Source organism: Nerophis lumbriciformis, linkage group LG39, assembly GCF_033978685.3.
Source record: "Nerophis lumbriciformis linkage group LG39, RoL_Nlum_v2.1, whole genome shotgun sequence".
In the NCBI taxonomy this organism is placed as follows: domain Eukaryota; kingdom Metazoa; phylum Chordata; class Actinopteri; order Syngnathiformes; family Syngnathidae; genus Nerophis; species Nerophis lumbriciformis.
Genome location: NC_084586.2, coordinates 15610001 through 15626854, shown reverse-complemented (window position 1 = coordinate 15626854; position 16854 = coordinate 15610001). Strand labels below are relative to the sequence as shown.

The 16854-nt window shown below is 30.0% G+C and overlaps 1 protein-coding gene across 1 annotated transcript in view; it reads right to left on the bottom strand.

Moving 5' to 3' along the window:
* Nucleotides 1–15611: 15611 nt before the first annotated feature.
* The window catches only part of LOC133577835 (uncharacterized), a 2474-nt gene continuing 1231 nt past the window's right edge, over nt 15612–16854 (bottom strand). The window contains exon 2 of the mRNA XM_061931883.2: nt 15612–16854. This exon is cut by the window's right edge and continues 935 nt beyond it. Within this exon, the coding sequence (XP_061787867.1) occupies nt 16218–16854 (637 nt within the window). The 3' untranslated portion in view covers nt 15612–16217.

Below are 16854 nucleotides of genomic sequence, written 5' to 3'. Positions count from 1 at the left end.
AACACGAGATACATGTCTAAAAAAAAATACAAAAATAAAAACTTATATATATATATTTTTTTAGGCATGTATCTCGTGCGCACGAGAAACTTAATAAAGTTTATAAAAAATATATATTTTTTTTAATAATTTTTATTTTTTTTATTTTTTTAGACGTGAGAAAAAAAGTTTCTCGTGCGCACGAGATGTCTAAAAAAAAATTTATAACATTTTTTGTTTTATTTTTTATAACTTTATAAAAAGTTTTTCGTGCAAATAAACACAAGATACATGTCTAAAAAAAATACAAAAATAAAAAATTATATATATATATTTGTTTAGGCATGTATCTCGTGCGCACGAGAAACTTTTTATAAAGTTTATAAAAAAAATAATTTTTTTTAATAATTTTTATTTTTTAAATATTTTTAGACGTGAGAAAAAAAGTTTCTCGTGCGCACGAGATACATGTCTAAAAAAAAATTATAACATTTTTTGTTTTATTTTTTATAACTTTATAAAAAGTTTCTCGTGCAAATAAACACGAGATACATGTCTAAAAAAAATACAAAAATAAAAAATTATATATATATATATATTTTTTTTAGGCATGTATCTCGTGCGCACGAAAAACTTTTTATAAAGTTTATTAAAAAAAATTTTTTTTTTATAATTTTTATTTTTTTTATATGTTTAGACGTGAGAAAAAAAGTTTCTCGTGCGCATGAGATACATGTCTAAAAAAAATTATAAAATTTTTTGTTTTATTTTTTATAACTTTATAAAAAGTTTCTCGTGCAAATAAACACGAGATACATGTCTAAAAAAATACAAAAATAAAAAATTATACACATTTTTCTTTTATTTTTTATAACTTTATAAAAAGTTTCTCGTGCGCACGAGAAACTTTCTTGTGCGCACGAGAAACTTTCTTGTGCGCACGAGAAACTTTTTATAAAGTTATAAAAAAATAAACATTTTTTATAATTTTTTATTTTTATTTTTTTTTTAGACGTGAGAAAAAAAGTTTCTCATGCGCACAAGATACATGTCTAAAAAAAATATTTATAACATTTTTTGTTTTATTTTTTATAACTTTATAAAAAGTTTCTCGTGCAAATAAACACGAGATACATGTCTAAAAAAAATACAAAAAAAAAAATTATACACATTTTTATTTTATTTTTTATAACTTTATAAAAAGTTTCTTGTGCGCACAAGAAAGTTTTTATAAAGTTATAAAAAAAAAAAAATTATAATTTTTTTTTTTTTAGACGTGAGAAAAAAAGTTTCTCGTGCGCACGAGATACATGTCTAAAAAAAAATTATAACATTTTTTGTTTTATTTTTTATAACTTTATAAAAAGTTTCTCGTGCAAATAAACACGAGATACATGTCTAAAAAAAATACAAAAATAAAAAATTATACACATTTTTATTTTATTTTTTATAACTTTATAAAAAGTTTCTCGTGTGCATGAGAAACTTTTTATAAAGTTATAAATAAATAAAAATTATATATATATATATTTTTATTTTTTTTAGACGTGAGAAAAAAAGTTTCTCGTGCGCACGAGATACATGTCTAAAAAAAAATTATAACATTTTTTGTTTTATTTTTTATAACTTTATAAAAAGTTTTTCATGCAAATAAACACGAGATACATGTCTAAAAAAAATACAAAAATAAAAAATTATACACATTTTTATTTTATTTTTTATAACTTTATAAAAAGTTTCTCATGCGCACGATAAACTTTTTATAAAGTTATAAATAAAATAAAAATTATATATATATATTTTTATTTTTTTTAGACGTGAGAAAAAAAGTTCTCGTGCGCACGAGATACATGTCTAAAAAAAAAATTATAACATTTTTTGTTTTATTTTTTATAACTTTATAAAAAGTTTCTCGTGCAAATAAACACGAGATACATGTCTAAAAAAAATTCAAAAATAAAAAATTATACACATTTTTATTTTATTTTTTATAACTTTATAAAAAGTTTCTTGTGCGCACGAGAAACTTTTTATAAAGTTATAAAAAAATAAACATTTTTTATAATTTTTTATTTATTTTTTTTTAGACGTGAGAAAAAAAGTTTCTCATGCGCACAAGATACATGTCTAAAAAAAATATTTATAACAATTTTTTGTTTTATTTTTTATAACTTTATAAAAAGTTTCTCGTGCAAATAAACACGAGATACATGTCTAAAAAAAATAAAAAATTATACACATTATTATTATTTTTTTTATAACTTTATAAAAATTTCTCGTGCGCATGAGAAACTTTTTATAAAGTTATAAATTAAAAAAAATTATATATATATATTTTTAAATTTTTTTTAGACGTGAGAAAAAAAGTTTCTCGTGCGCACGAGATACATGTCTAAAAAAAAATTATAACATTTTTTGTTTTATTTTTTATAACTTTATAAAAAGTTTCTCGTGCAAATAAACACGAGATACATGTCTAAAAAAAATACAAAAATAAAAAATTATACACATTTTTATTTTATTTTTTATAACTTTATAAAAAGTTTCTTGTGCGCACAAGAACGTTTTTATAAAGTTATAAAAAAAAAAATTATAATTTTTTTTTTGTTTTAGACGTGAGAAAAAAAGTTTCTCGTGCGCACGAGATACATGTCTAAAAAAAAATTATAACATTTTTTGTTTTATTTTTTATAACTTTATAAAAAGTTTCTCGTGCAAATAAACACGAGATACATGTCTAAAAAAAATACAAAAATAAAAAATTATACACATTTTTATTTTATTTTTTATAACTTTATAAAAAGTTTCTCGTGTGCATGAGAAACTTTTTATAAAGTTATAAATAAATAAAAATTATATATATATATATATTTTTATTTTTTTTAGAGGTGAGAAAAAAAGTTTCTCGTGCGCACGAGATACATGTCTAAAAAAAAATTATAACATTTTTTGTTTTATTTTTTATAACTTTATAAAAAGTTTTTCGTGCAAATAAACACGAGATACATGTCTAAAAAAAATACAAAAATAAAAAATTATACACATTTTTATTTTATTTTTTATAACTTTATAAAAAGTTTCTCATGCGCACGATAAACTTTTTATGAAGTTATAAATAAAATAAAAATTATATATATATATTTTTATTTTTTTTAGACGTGAGAAAAAAAGTTCTCGTGCGCACGAGATACATGTCTAAAAAAAAAATTATAACATTTTTTGTTTTATTTTTTATAACTTTATAAAAAGTTTCTCGTGCAAATAAACACGAGATACATGTCTAAAAAAAATTCAAAAATAAAAAATTATACACATTTTTATTTTATTTTTTATAACTTTATAAAAAGTTTCTTGTGCGCACGAGAAACTTTTTATAAAGTTATAAAAAAATAAACATTTTTTATAATTTTTTTTTTTTTTTTTTTTAGACGTGAGAAAAAAAGTTTCTCATGCGCACAAGATACATGTCTAAAAAAAATATTTATAACAATTTTTTGTTTTATTTTTTATAACTTTATAAAAAGTTTCTCGTGCAAATAAACACGAGATACATGTCTAAAAAAAAATACAAAAATAAAAACTTATATATATATTTTTTTTAGGCATGTATCTCGTGCGCACGAGAAACTTAATAAAGTTTATAAAAAATATATATATTTTTTAATAATTTTTATTTTTTAAATTTTTTTAGACGTGAGAAAAAAAGTTTCTCGTGCGCACGAGATGTCTAAAAAAAAATGTATAACATTTTTTGTTTTATTTTTTATAACTTTATAAAAAGTTTTTCGTGCAAATAAACACGAGATACATGTCTAAAAAAAATTCAAAAATAAAAAATTATACACATTTTTATTTTATTTTTTATAACTTTATAAAAAGTTTCTTGTGCGCACGAGAAACTTTTTATAAAGTTATAAAAAAATAAACATTTTTTATAATTTTTTATTTATTTTTTTTTAGACGTGAGAAAAAAAGTTTCTCATGCGCACAAGATACATGTCTAAAAAAAATATTTATAACAATTTTTTGTTTTATTTTTTATAACTTTATAAAAAGTTTCTCGTGCAAATAAACACGAGATACATGTCTAAAAAAAATAAAAAATTATACACATTATTATTTTTTTTTATAACTTTATAAAAATTTCTCGTGCGCATGAGAAACTTTTTATAAAGTTATAAATTAAAAAAAATTATATATATATATTTTTAAATTTTTTTTAGACGTGAGAAAAAAAGTTTCTCGTGCGCACGAGATACATGTCTAAAAAAAAATTATAACATTTTTTGTTTTATTTTTTATAACTTTATAAAAAGTTTCTCGTGCAAATAAACACGAGATACATGTCTAAAAAAAATACAAAAATAAAAAATTATACACATTTTTATTTTATTTTTTATAACTTTATAAAAAGTTTCTTGTGCGCACAAGAACGTTTTTATAAAGTTATAAAAAAAAAAAATTATAATTTTTTTTTTGTTTTAGACGTGAGAAAAAAAGTTTCTCGTGCGCACGAGATACATGTCTAAAAAAAAATTATAACATTTTTTGTTTTATTTTTTATAACTTTATAAAAAGTTTCTCGTGCAAATAAACACGAGATACATGTCTAAAAAAAATACAAAAATAAAAAATTATACACATTTTTATTTTATTTTTTATAACTTTATAAAAAGTTTCTCGTGTGCATGAGAAACTTTTTATAAAGTTATAAATAAATAAAAATTATATATATATATATATTTTTATTTTTTTTAGAGGTGAGAAAAAAAGTTTCTCGTGCGCACGAGATACATGTCTAAAAAAAAATTATAACATTTTTTGTTTTATTTTTTATAACTTTATAATAAGTTTTTCGTGCAAATAAACACGAGATACATGTCTAAAAAAAATACAAAAATAAAAAATTATACACATTTTTATTTTATTTTTTATAACTTTATAAAAAGTTTCTCATGCGCACGATAAACTTTTTATAAAGTTATAAATAAAATAAAAATTATATATATATATTTTTATTTTTTTTAGACGTGAGAAAAAAAGTTCTCGTGCGCACGAGATACATGTCTAAAAAAAAAATTATAACATTTTTTGTTTTATTTTTTATAACTTTATAAAAAGTTTCTCGTGCAAATAAACACGAGATACATGTCTAAAAAAAATTCAAAAATAAAAAATTATACACATTTTTATTTTATTTTTTATAACTTTATAAAAAGTTTCTTGTGCGCACGAGAAACTTTTTATAAAGTTATAAAAAAATAAACGTTTTTTATAATTTTTTTTTTTTTTTTTTTTAGACGTGAGAAAAAAAGTTTCTCATGCGCACAAGATACATGTCTAAAAAAAATATTTATAACAATTTTTTGTTTTATTTTTTATAACTTTATAAAAAGTTTCTCGTGCAAATAAACACGAGATACATGTCTAAAAAAAAATACAAAAATAAAAACTTATATATATATTTTTTTTAGGCATGTATCTCGTGCGCACGAGAAACTTAATAAAGTTTATAAAAAATATATATATTTTTTAATAATTTTTATTTTTTTAATTTTTTTAGACGTGAGAAAAAAAGTTTCTCGTGCGCACGAGATGTCTAAAAAAAATGTATAACATTTTTTGTTTTATTTTTTATAACTTTATAAAAAGTTTTTCGTGCAAATAAACACGAGATACATGTCTAAAAAAAATACAAAAATAAAAAATTATATATATATATTTTTTTAGGCATGTATCTCGTGCGCACGAGAAACTTTTTATAAAGTTTATAAAACAAATAATTTTTTTTAATAATTTTTATTTTTTTAATATTTTTAGACGTGAGAAAAAAAGTTTCTCGTGTGCACGAGATACATGTCTAAAAAAAACAAAATTCATAACATTTTTTGTTTTATTTTTTATAAATTTATAAAAAGTTTCTCGTGCAAATAAACACGAGATACATGTTTAAAAAAAATACAAAAATAAAAAATTATATATATATTTTTTTTTTAGGCATGTATCTCGTGCGCACGAGAAACTTTTTATAAAGTTTATAAAAAAATATATTTTTTTTTATAATTTTTATTTTTTAAATATTTTTAGACGTGAGAAAAAAAGTTTCTCGTGCGCACGAGATACATGTCTAAAAAAAAATTCATAACATTTTTTGTTTTATTTTTTATAACTTTTTATAAAAAGTTTCTCGTGCAAATAAACACGAGATACATGTCTAAAAAAAATACAAAAATAAAAAATTATATATATATTTTTTTTAGGCATGTATCTCGTGCGCACGAGAAACTTTTTATAAAGTTTATAAAAAAAAATATTTTTTTTTATAATTTTTATTTTTTAAATATTTTTAGACGTGAGAAAAAAAGTTTCTCGTGCGCACGAGATACATGTCTAAAAAAAAAAATTCATAACATTTTTTGTTTTATTTTTTATAACTTTATAAAAAGTTTCTCGTGCAAATAAACACAAGATACATGTCTAAAAAAAATAAAAAATTATACACATTTCTGCCTTCTTGTTTTTAAATACACTGCTTGCCTATCTGTTTTATCCAGTGCTTTTATGCTTTTATTTATATTTTTATCTATGTTTCTGTTTTTTTTAGTGTTTATCTAGTGTTTTTCATGTTTTCATTTCTATTGTAATTTTTTATTATATATTATAACTTTCTATTTTTTTATTTTTTTATACTTATAGCACTCTGAGATTTTAACAAATGTAAAGTTCATTATTATTATTATTTATTATAATTTCCGATAAAATTCCCAGACGGTTAGTAATACATCTAATTTTTTAATCACCGAAAAACCGTCATTTATTCATGCATTTTAGGCAACAGGAAGTCAGGCGCATGCGCACTAGCGTCGCTTGGCTAACTACACAGACTTTGCTCGGGAGATTCCCCCTTCGGAGTATACAGAGCCAAGCGCTTGGTTTAATGTCATTTTCCCTCGCTTCCCGCCGTGCGATTAAGAGCGCACTGCTGTTAGATGGAGACAGGTGTGGACAATATTGGAGACACTTGTCCCCACACTGAAAGTATACAGAGAAGGAGAAAAACTATTTGATGTTGCTTTTAGTTTCTCAATACAGAGTCCATCCAGCTGTGACTGAGAGTGAATGAGGTGAGGAAACATGCAGCAGGCGATGTGTGGTGAACGTTGTCACAACTTGCTTATAAAGTCTTTAGTTTGTTTACTGGGTTGATCACTCCTTTATTTAACTGCAAACTGCATCAGTGTTCAAATAACATCAATTCTAGCTAAATGTTTTGTCGTCTCATCGAATTGAAAGCAGGCTGTGAAGATTGTGTATTCGATGTGAGAGGCCAAACTGTTGTACTGAACCAAGAGAATAACAAAGCTCGTTTATTAGACTTCATCTTCATGAGCCAAACTGCTTTTGTGTTTTATATTAATATCAAAAAGTAAACACAAGGTTGTTTTTACATTACTTGTGTTTTTGCATGTCACAAAGGTATTACTTTTAAAAAACATTCATGTGACACAGCATTTTGTTAATGTTTTATTGTGTATAGTTAATTAATTCCTATATGACATTTCTCTGCTCAAAGTCTTAATGGATCTGTCCCGATACAGCATCTACATGTACATAACTTAACATAAATGTACATAACTTGAAAAAAAACCCCCAAAAAAACAATCTCCCTCTATCAAAATGTAAAAATAGAGATAAAGGCTTTATGTAATGATAAAAAGTTGACAAGTTTATATTGATGATGAAAAAATAATAATAATTTAAAAATAAATAAATAATAATAATACAATTAAGAAATATAATAATATATATATATATATATATATATATATATATATATATATATATATATATATATATATATATATATATATATATATATGCCTCCCAACTAATATGATCCCCTTCAAGAAACTCTTCAAACTTAAAGTGTTTACAAAGTACAAAGAAGAAGAACCATGATAAACGTTCTGTATTTATCTCATCCATTTATTGGTTTTCTAAATAATCTTATTTATTTCACCATATGAAATATTACTTACTTCACCAAGTTTGATTGATTGATTGATTGAGAAGTTTATTGACATCTTAAAGAATTGGATCCATGTAATGCTTTAAAAAGGCAAATGGATGGCACAAAAAGCCAAAAGGCTTGTTTCCATTGTGGACCATTAAATACTCATCACATTTGATACATTCAATAATAAAGTATTATTTATTTATTTATTTACTTGTATTGTTATTACTTATGGAGTATATTGTGAATAAATTGAGAACAGGAAGTGAACAAAAGTTTTAGCAACTGCTATGTAAAGGAAAAGGGCAGTGACGTGCAGTCATCATGGAAAGAAAAAAAATGTAAAAAGAAAAATTTTTTTTTAATTGTTATATGTATCCGGTGATTATACTATAAAGTTATTTTCCATTTAACTTCACCAGTTTTAGATTATTTTTATTCAAAATCGCTGAATGTTCACATTTGCCGTTCAAATACTGAGAAGAGACGGTGCGGTGAACAGCAGCCAGTTGAGGCACGTCACTCAGTGCCTCAACATGGATTGCGCAATGACTCGGCTAACTGCTGGCCTGCTGTGCAGTGAGACCGTATTGCTATATGAACTATATTATACATTTCCATAGTTTAGTTAGCTGAGGTATATAATGTACGGTGTATTTTGTCAACAACTGTATGTGTGTAAAGTATTTCTTGTGCTGAGCGATCATAAAACGGCTGCAAAAGACGCACTGGCTGAGGCTCGCAGTAATCCCGCCTCCTGCACCCCCGCCGTAGAATTGTTATATCAACTAAAGCCCACACTTAAACTTTCCACGTGCAAGATTGAATCTATTTAAAAAAAGTTATTTCATAAGAAGCCAAAAAGTGCAAAAACAATAATGTTGGTTTTGGAGGAGTTGTGAATGACTGCAGGGACACAACATTAGATACACCTGCCGACTGCAGGTGTACCTAATTCACAACTCCTCCAACACGAACATTATTGTTTTTGCACTTTTTGGCTTCTTATTAAATAACTTTTGTAACCTATTTTTATGGGCTTTCCTCTTTGTGATGTTAAGTTCCTGTTATGCGCTGTTACACAGTATATGCCTTGAGCTCTTATTTTGAAGGCGCTAAGAGCGGAAGTGATGTCACGTTGCGGAGGTTTTTGAAAGAAGGTAAATAAAGTGGTCCTCGTGTAAACTGGAGCCTCCGTGTTTGTTATTTTGTAGTTTCATACAGTATAGGCGACATTTATAAACCCTCGGTTACACTTTTTTAAATAGATTCAATCTTGCACGTGGAAAGTTTAAGTGAGGGCTTTAGTTGCGGCGCATGAACTTAATTTCTAAGTAAAGGTAAGACCATAATAACGTTTTTTTTATTAAATGTGCTTTTTTGTGTGCTACAGTTTGTATGTGTAAAGTTAAAGTTAAGTTAAAGTAGCAATGATTGTCACACACACACTAGGTGTAATGAAATGTGTCCTCTGCATTTGACCCATCACCTTGATCACCCCCTGGGAGGTGAGGGGAGCAGTGGGCAGCAGCCCGGGAATCATTTTTGGTGATTTAACCCCCAATTCCAAGCCTTGATGCTGAGTGCCAAGCATGGAAAAATGCTGGTATGAGCTTTTAAACATAACCCGTTAACTGCTGCCAATCAAATGGTGAATAAGATACTCTTTAGGGTTCATATGTTTGTAAATCTGACTGTGATGAAGTCAGTGCCTCACCAGCCATCAACCTCACCGCACGTCACTGGAAAAGGGGTAGGATTAAATAAGCTCTGCTTCTTCCTACTCCTTTTCGAACAAATCGAATAGAGAAACTGGAAATTGTGATGTGTCATGTTGGATGCATGCATGTTTCAAATAAACTCAAACTCAACTCAACTTGCCTTGGTGCCCTAAAATATGAGTCCTCCTTTGAGGCAACACTTGCCTTGACCTTAAAAAGGTTCAAATTCCACTACAGAAAAATCAATAAATACAAATACATTCTAAGATTAAACAGTCTTGTGAGCCAATTGTAGAGAGTACCTGTTACTGTAAACTATTCAAGAATATTAATGCTTACAATGTTGTCCATACAGATAGCTGCAAGCCTTGGACTATATACAGCAGGGGTGCTCATTACGTCGATCGCGAGCTACCGGTCGATCGTGGAGGGTGTGTCAGTCGATCACCAGCCAGGCATTAAAAAAATAGTCCTAAAAATGAGCGATCATAAATCTTCACTATGACGTCACTTTCGTCACTTGATTGACATTCACGGCACCCGAGGGTCTTCTGAGATGACGCTGGCTGCTGCCAGCTCAGTAAAATTACCGACTGGAAGGCGAGAAACACTTTATTTCAACAGACTCTGGCGCCGTACCTGTCGTCAAAACTCCAAAGACCGACTGCACAGTTGCACAATAAAAGCGCTTCTTCATCCTGCCTGCGCTACCAAAACAAGAGTCTCAGAAAGCTGGCGTGCACAAGCTAGCAAGCTACGGAGTTTGCCGCCAATGTATTTCTTGTAAAGTGTATACAAAGGAGTACGGAAGCTGGACAAATAAGATGCCAAAAACCAACCACTTTCATGTTGTATTGGACAGAAAGGAGGACTTTTTTTCTCCTCCATTCGAAAATGCGGACCTTATCAGCACCACTGTCTGATTCCAATCAATGCAAGTCATCAGAATCAGGTAATACACCAACTTATATTCTTGTCTTCATGAAAGAAAGGAATCTATATGTGTTAAACATGCTTGTATTATCTCTAAACACTTTTAACTTATTAACAATATTAACTATATGTGTTAAACATGCTTGTGTTATCTTTAAACACCTTTAACTTATTACCAATATTAACTATATGTGTTAAACATGCTTGTATTATCATTAAACACCTTTAACTTATTAACAATATTAACTATATGTGTTAAACATGCTTGTATTATCTTTAAACACCTTTAACTTATTAACAATATTAACTATATGTGTTAAACATGCTTGTATTATCTTTAAACACCTTTAACTTATTACCAATATTAACTATATGAGTTAAACATGCTTGTATTATCTTTAAACACCTTTAACTTGTTAACAATATTAACTATGTGTTAAACATTCTTGTATTATCATTAAACACCTTTAATTTATTAACAATATTAACTATATGTGTTAAACATGCTTGCATTATCTTTAAACACCTTTAACTTATTAACAATATTAACTATATGTGTTAAACATGCTTGTATTATCTTTAAATACCTTTAACTTGTTAACAATATTAACTGTGTTAAACATTCTTGTATTATCTTTAAACACCTTTAACTTATTAACATCATTAACTATATGTGTTAAACATGCTTGTATTATCTTTAAACACCTTTAACTTATTAACAATATTAACTATATGTGTTAAACATGCTTGTATTATCTTTAAACACCTTTAACTTATTACCAATATTAACTATAAGTGTTAAACATGCTTGTATTATCTTTAAACACCTTTAACTTGTTAACAATATTAACTATATGTGTTAAACATTCTTGTATTATCATTAAACACCTTTAATTTATTAACAATATTAACTATATGTGTTAAACATGCTTGCATTATCACTAAACATCTTTAACTTGTTAACAATATTAACTATATGTGTTAAACATGTTTGCATTATCTTTAAACACCTTTAACTTATTAACAATATTAACTATATGTGTTAAACATGCTTGTATTATCTTTAAATACCTTTAACTTGTTAACAATATTAACTGTGTTAAACATTCTTGTATTATCTTTAAACACCTTTAACTTATTAACAATATTAACTATATGTGTTAAACATGCTTGTATTATCTTTAAACACCTTTAACTTATTAACAATATTAACTATATGTGTTAAACATGCTTGTATTATCTTTAAACACCTTTAACTTATTACCAATATTAACTATAAGTGTTAAACATGCTTGTATTATCTTTAAACACCTTTAACTTATTAACAATATTAACTATATGTGTTAAACATGCTTGTATTATCTTTAAACACCTTTAACTTATTACCAATATTAACTATAAGTGTTAAACATGCTTGTATTATCTTTAAACACCTTTAACTTGTTAACAATATTAACTATATGTGTTAAACATTCTTGTATTATCATTAAACACCTTTAATTTATTAACAATATTAACTATATGTGTTAAACATGCTTGCATTATCACTAAACATCTTTAACTTGTTAACAATATTAACTATATGTGTTAAACATGTTTGCATTATCTTTAAACACCTTTAACTTAACAATATTAACTATATGTATTAAACATGCTTGTATTATCATTAATCACCTTTAACTTGTTAACAATATTAACTATATGTATTAAACAAACTTGTATTTTCATTAAACACCTTTAATTTATTAACAATATTAACTATATGTGTTAAACATGCTTGTATTATCATTAAACACCTTTAACTTGTTAACAAAAACATATATTTCATAAATAAGTAAATATAAATGATATATATGAATGAGGTAGATCCCCACGACTTGATCAATTGAAAAGTAGCTCGCCTGCAGAAAAAGTGTGAGCACCCCTGATATAGTATAACTATCTGCAGCATGACATGTCATTCAAAAGCATTCCAATTACATTTGCTGAGAGTAGCAGAAACCCTGAAATAGAAGGACTAGCCCTTTAAGGTGTGAAAATAAGCAGGTAAGTCCACGTTGCCGCTGTGAAAATAAGCCGCACAATGAGCACAGTGGAAGTCACCAGCGACTGTGGACCAGGCAGAATGTGCACGTTCATCAATGCTCAAAGCTCCCCAGTGTGGTTCAACAAGTTTCATGGAACTGTTGACAAATACCTCAATTTACACATTTTCTAAAAAACAGCCTTTTTCCTGTCATATAGAGGATCTTTGGCAAGCTTTTTTGTAGTCGGACCTTAAAAACAGCCTTTTTCCTGTCATATAGAGGATCTTTGGCAAGCTTTTTTGTAGTCGGACCTTAAAAACAGCCTTTTTTCTGTCATATAGAGGATCTTTGGCAAGCTTTTTTGTAGTCGGACCTTAAAAACAGCCTTTTTCCTGTCATATAGAGGATCTTTGGCAAGCTTTTTTGTAGTCGGACCTTAAAAACAGCCTTTTTCCTGTCATATAGAGGATCTTTGGCAAGCTTTTTTGTAGTCGGACCTTAAAAACAGCCTTTTTTCTGTCATATAGAGGAACTTTGGCAAGCTTTTTTGTAGTAGGACCTTAAAAACAGCCTTTTTCCTGTCATATAGAGGATCTTTGGCAATTTTTTTTGTAGTAGGACCTTAAAAACAGCCTTTCTCCTGTCATATAGAGGATCTTTGGCAAGCTTTTTTGCAGAACGACCTTAAAAACAGCCTTTCTCCTGTCATATAGAGGATCTTTGGCAAGCTTTTTTGCAGAACGACCTTAAAAACAGCCTTTCTCCTGTCATATAGAGGATCTTTGACAAGCTTTTTTGTAGTCGGACCTTAAAAACAGCCTTTTTCCTGTCATATAGAGGATCTTTGGCAAGCTTTTTTGTAGTCGGACCTTAAAAACAGCCTTTTTTCTGTCATATAGAGGATCTTTGGCAAGCTTTTTTGCAGAACGACCTTAAAAACAGCCTTTCTCCTGTCATATAGAGGATCTTTGACAAGCTTTTTTGTAGTAGGACCTTAAAAACAGCCTTTCTCCTGTCATATAGAGGATCTTTGGCAAGCTTTTTTGCAGAACGACCTTAAAAACAGCCTTTCTCCTGTCATATAGAGGATCTTTGGCAAGCTTTTTTGTAGTAGGACCTTAAAAACAGCCTTTCTCCTGTCATATAGAGGATCTTTGGCAAGCTTTTTTGTAGTCGGACCTTAAAAACAGCCTTTCTCCTGTCATATAGAGGATCTTTGGCAAGCTTTTTTGTAGTAGGACCTTAAAAACAGCCTTTCTCCTGTCTTTTAGAGGATCTTTGGCAAGCTTTTTTGCAGAACGACCTTAAAAACAGCCTTTCTCCTGTCATATAGAGGATCTTTGGCAAGCTTTTTTGTAGTAGGACCTTAAAAACAGCCTTTCTCCTGTCATATAGAGGATCTTTGGCAAGCTTTTTTGTAGTAGGACCTTAAAAACAGCCTTTCTCCTGTCATATAGAGGATCTTTGGCAAGCTTTTTTACAGAACGACCTTAAAAACAGCCTTTCTCCTGTCATATAGAGGATCTTTGGCAAGCTTTTTTGTAGTAGGACCTTAAAAACAGTCTTTCTCCTGTCATATCGAGCAGTAACTGCGGACCGGGCAACGCTTGAAAATTTGTCATAAAAAATTACAATCATGTGTGCTTACCAGAGGTGTGGACTCGAGTCACATGACTTGGACTCGAGTCAGACTCGAGTCATGAATTTGATGACTTTAGACTCGACTTGACAAAATGTAAAAAGACTTGCAACTCGACTTAGACTTTAACATCAATGACTTGTGACTTCACTTGGACTTGAGCCTTTTGAATTGACATGACTTGCTACTTTCCCCAAAACCCAAAGATGAAAAAGTTATTCGGGAGCGCTCCGTATTTTTCATTGTGTACTTGTCTATCAGCGTTGCGTGTGTCAGCTGGTGTGGTCTCAGTACAACAGCCAATCAAATTAGATCTACTTTGTTTTCATCACACAGCATTCATCCAATCAAATTGCAGGACAACCAACAAAGAAGACATGTCCAAACCACACGCCAGTGAACAAAAAATGATACCTAAAATAATTTCGTTTGGGTATAAAAATTACGAGGTGGTCAACACAAAACGGTTTGCAGTATGCAACACATGCGGTTCGAAAATTACTGATGGAGAGGCAACAACTTCCAACTTCGTCCGGCATTTGAAGTTGCACAAAGAACGGTAAGTTTTGAATGTAAGATAACGTTTATTGGCTAAGTAACGTGACTTTTATTTGCTGTGTAGTTAAATCAGTGAGGCTGTAAACTCACTGCTAACGTTATAAAGTTATTGCAAACACGGGAATCTGTTGCAGTTCACTACCTTATTCATACTTTTTGTTCAGTGATTTTTTTTAAGCAGGGTTACGTTAGTCAATATATCACACGTAACGTTAGACGGCGGTCAGCAGCACCGCGTATTTTAGCCACCTAAAAAAAGACAAAAATAGTAAAATAAAGGTCAGTTAAAATGTATACTATATTATGAATATGTGTACCGTTTTAGCTAGCTTTCTGACATACTGTTGGTTGTTTACCTCAGTGGTCCCCAACCACCGGGCCACGGCCCGGTACTGGTCCGTGGATCGATTGGTATCGGGCCGCACAAGAAATAATTTTTTTTTTCTTCTTTTTTTAATTAAATCAACATAAAAAACACAAGATACACTTACAAGTAGTGCACCAACCCAAAAAAACTCTCCCCCCCCTTTTGTTCTGGGCATTGAACATGAAGACTCTTCCTTCACTGTTGCGAGTGGCCATGAGAGTCTTGGCAGTGCCTGCCTCCAGTGCTCCAGTGGAGCGAGTTTTCAGCCATGGTGGCATCATACTACGCCCCCATCGTGCACAAATGACTGACAGACTCTTGGCTAATTTGGTCTTTTGCAAATGCAATGCAGCATAGGGCCCTGACATATAAAAAGTACAACTTTTTTGTTATGTTCACGTATATGTCATGTTTTTTCAATGTTAACACTTTTGTACAAATAAGTACATTTGCACTTTATTTTTCAATGTGTTTGTTCTGTAAAGGAATGAGTTAATGTTTAAAATGACTGGTTAATAGTGCTATTATAAAGTGCAATGTCAGCACAATTTTCTTTCCTGCAATTTAAAATGCACTTGTTTAAATAAATAAATACAGCGTTTGAAAAGCATACACAATCTGTGTTAATATATTAGTCTGTGGTTAAAAGGACTTGAAAGGACTCGAAACTCAAAATGCAGGACTTAGGACTTGACTTGAGACTTTCCAGTCTTGACTTTGGACTTGACTCGGGGCTTGCCTGTCTTGACTCGGGACTTGACTCGGACTTGAGGGCAAAGACTTGAGACTTACTTGTGACTTGCAAAACAATGACTTGGTCCCACCTCTGGTGCTTACGGACTGTATCCCTGCAGACTGCATTGATCTATAATGTAGGAACCAGAAATATTAATATCAGAAAGAAACAACCCAAGGCAAGGCGTCATCGGGTTACATCAAGTTTATTTTGAACAGCAGGAGAGAAGCGGTCATTTTGTTTTTAGTCCTCCTTTCTGGACCCCCCGCACCACCCTGGTCTCAGCGACCTCATCACACTCCTCTTCCGGACGATCCCGCTCCCACGTGCGGGCGAATTCGGGACGCTCTCGTCCTCTCCCCCCGCCTCCTCCCGCCCTCCTCCCGCGTCCTCCTTCCCCTCGCCTCCGGGCGGCGTGGCCTCGGCAGGAGACGGCGGCGGGAGAGGAGGTCCGGGCGCTCTCTTCTTCGACGAGGGACGTTTGGCGGGGTCGGGGCTGTCGTGAAGTTCCAGATGTTTCTGAATGGCCGCGCTCAGCTCCTGCGGGTCCACGGAGGCGCCGTGGACGTCCCACGTCATCCCGTCCTCGTCCCACTGCACCTGCTTCATGCTGCCCCTCCTCCCGCCCGGCTCGTCCTTCTCCTCCCCGTGGACCTTCAGGCAGGACCTCTTGCGCTCCGGGTCGTCTCCTTCCTTCCCCCCCGCCTCGTCCTCGCCGTTGCTGCCGGGGAACATGCTGGAGGAAGGCGACACCAGGTTGGAATTGGACCCTATCGAGGCCTTTAGATTCAGTCTGGATCCAGGCGGCGAGCCCAGGAGGGATGGTGAGCCCGTGCGGGAGGTGTTCCTGCGGAGGTCCCACCAGGACCCCGCGGGGGAG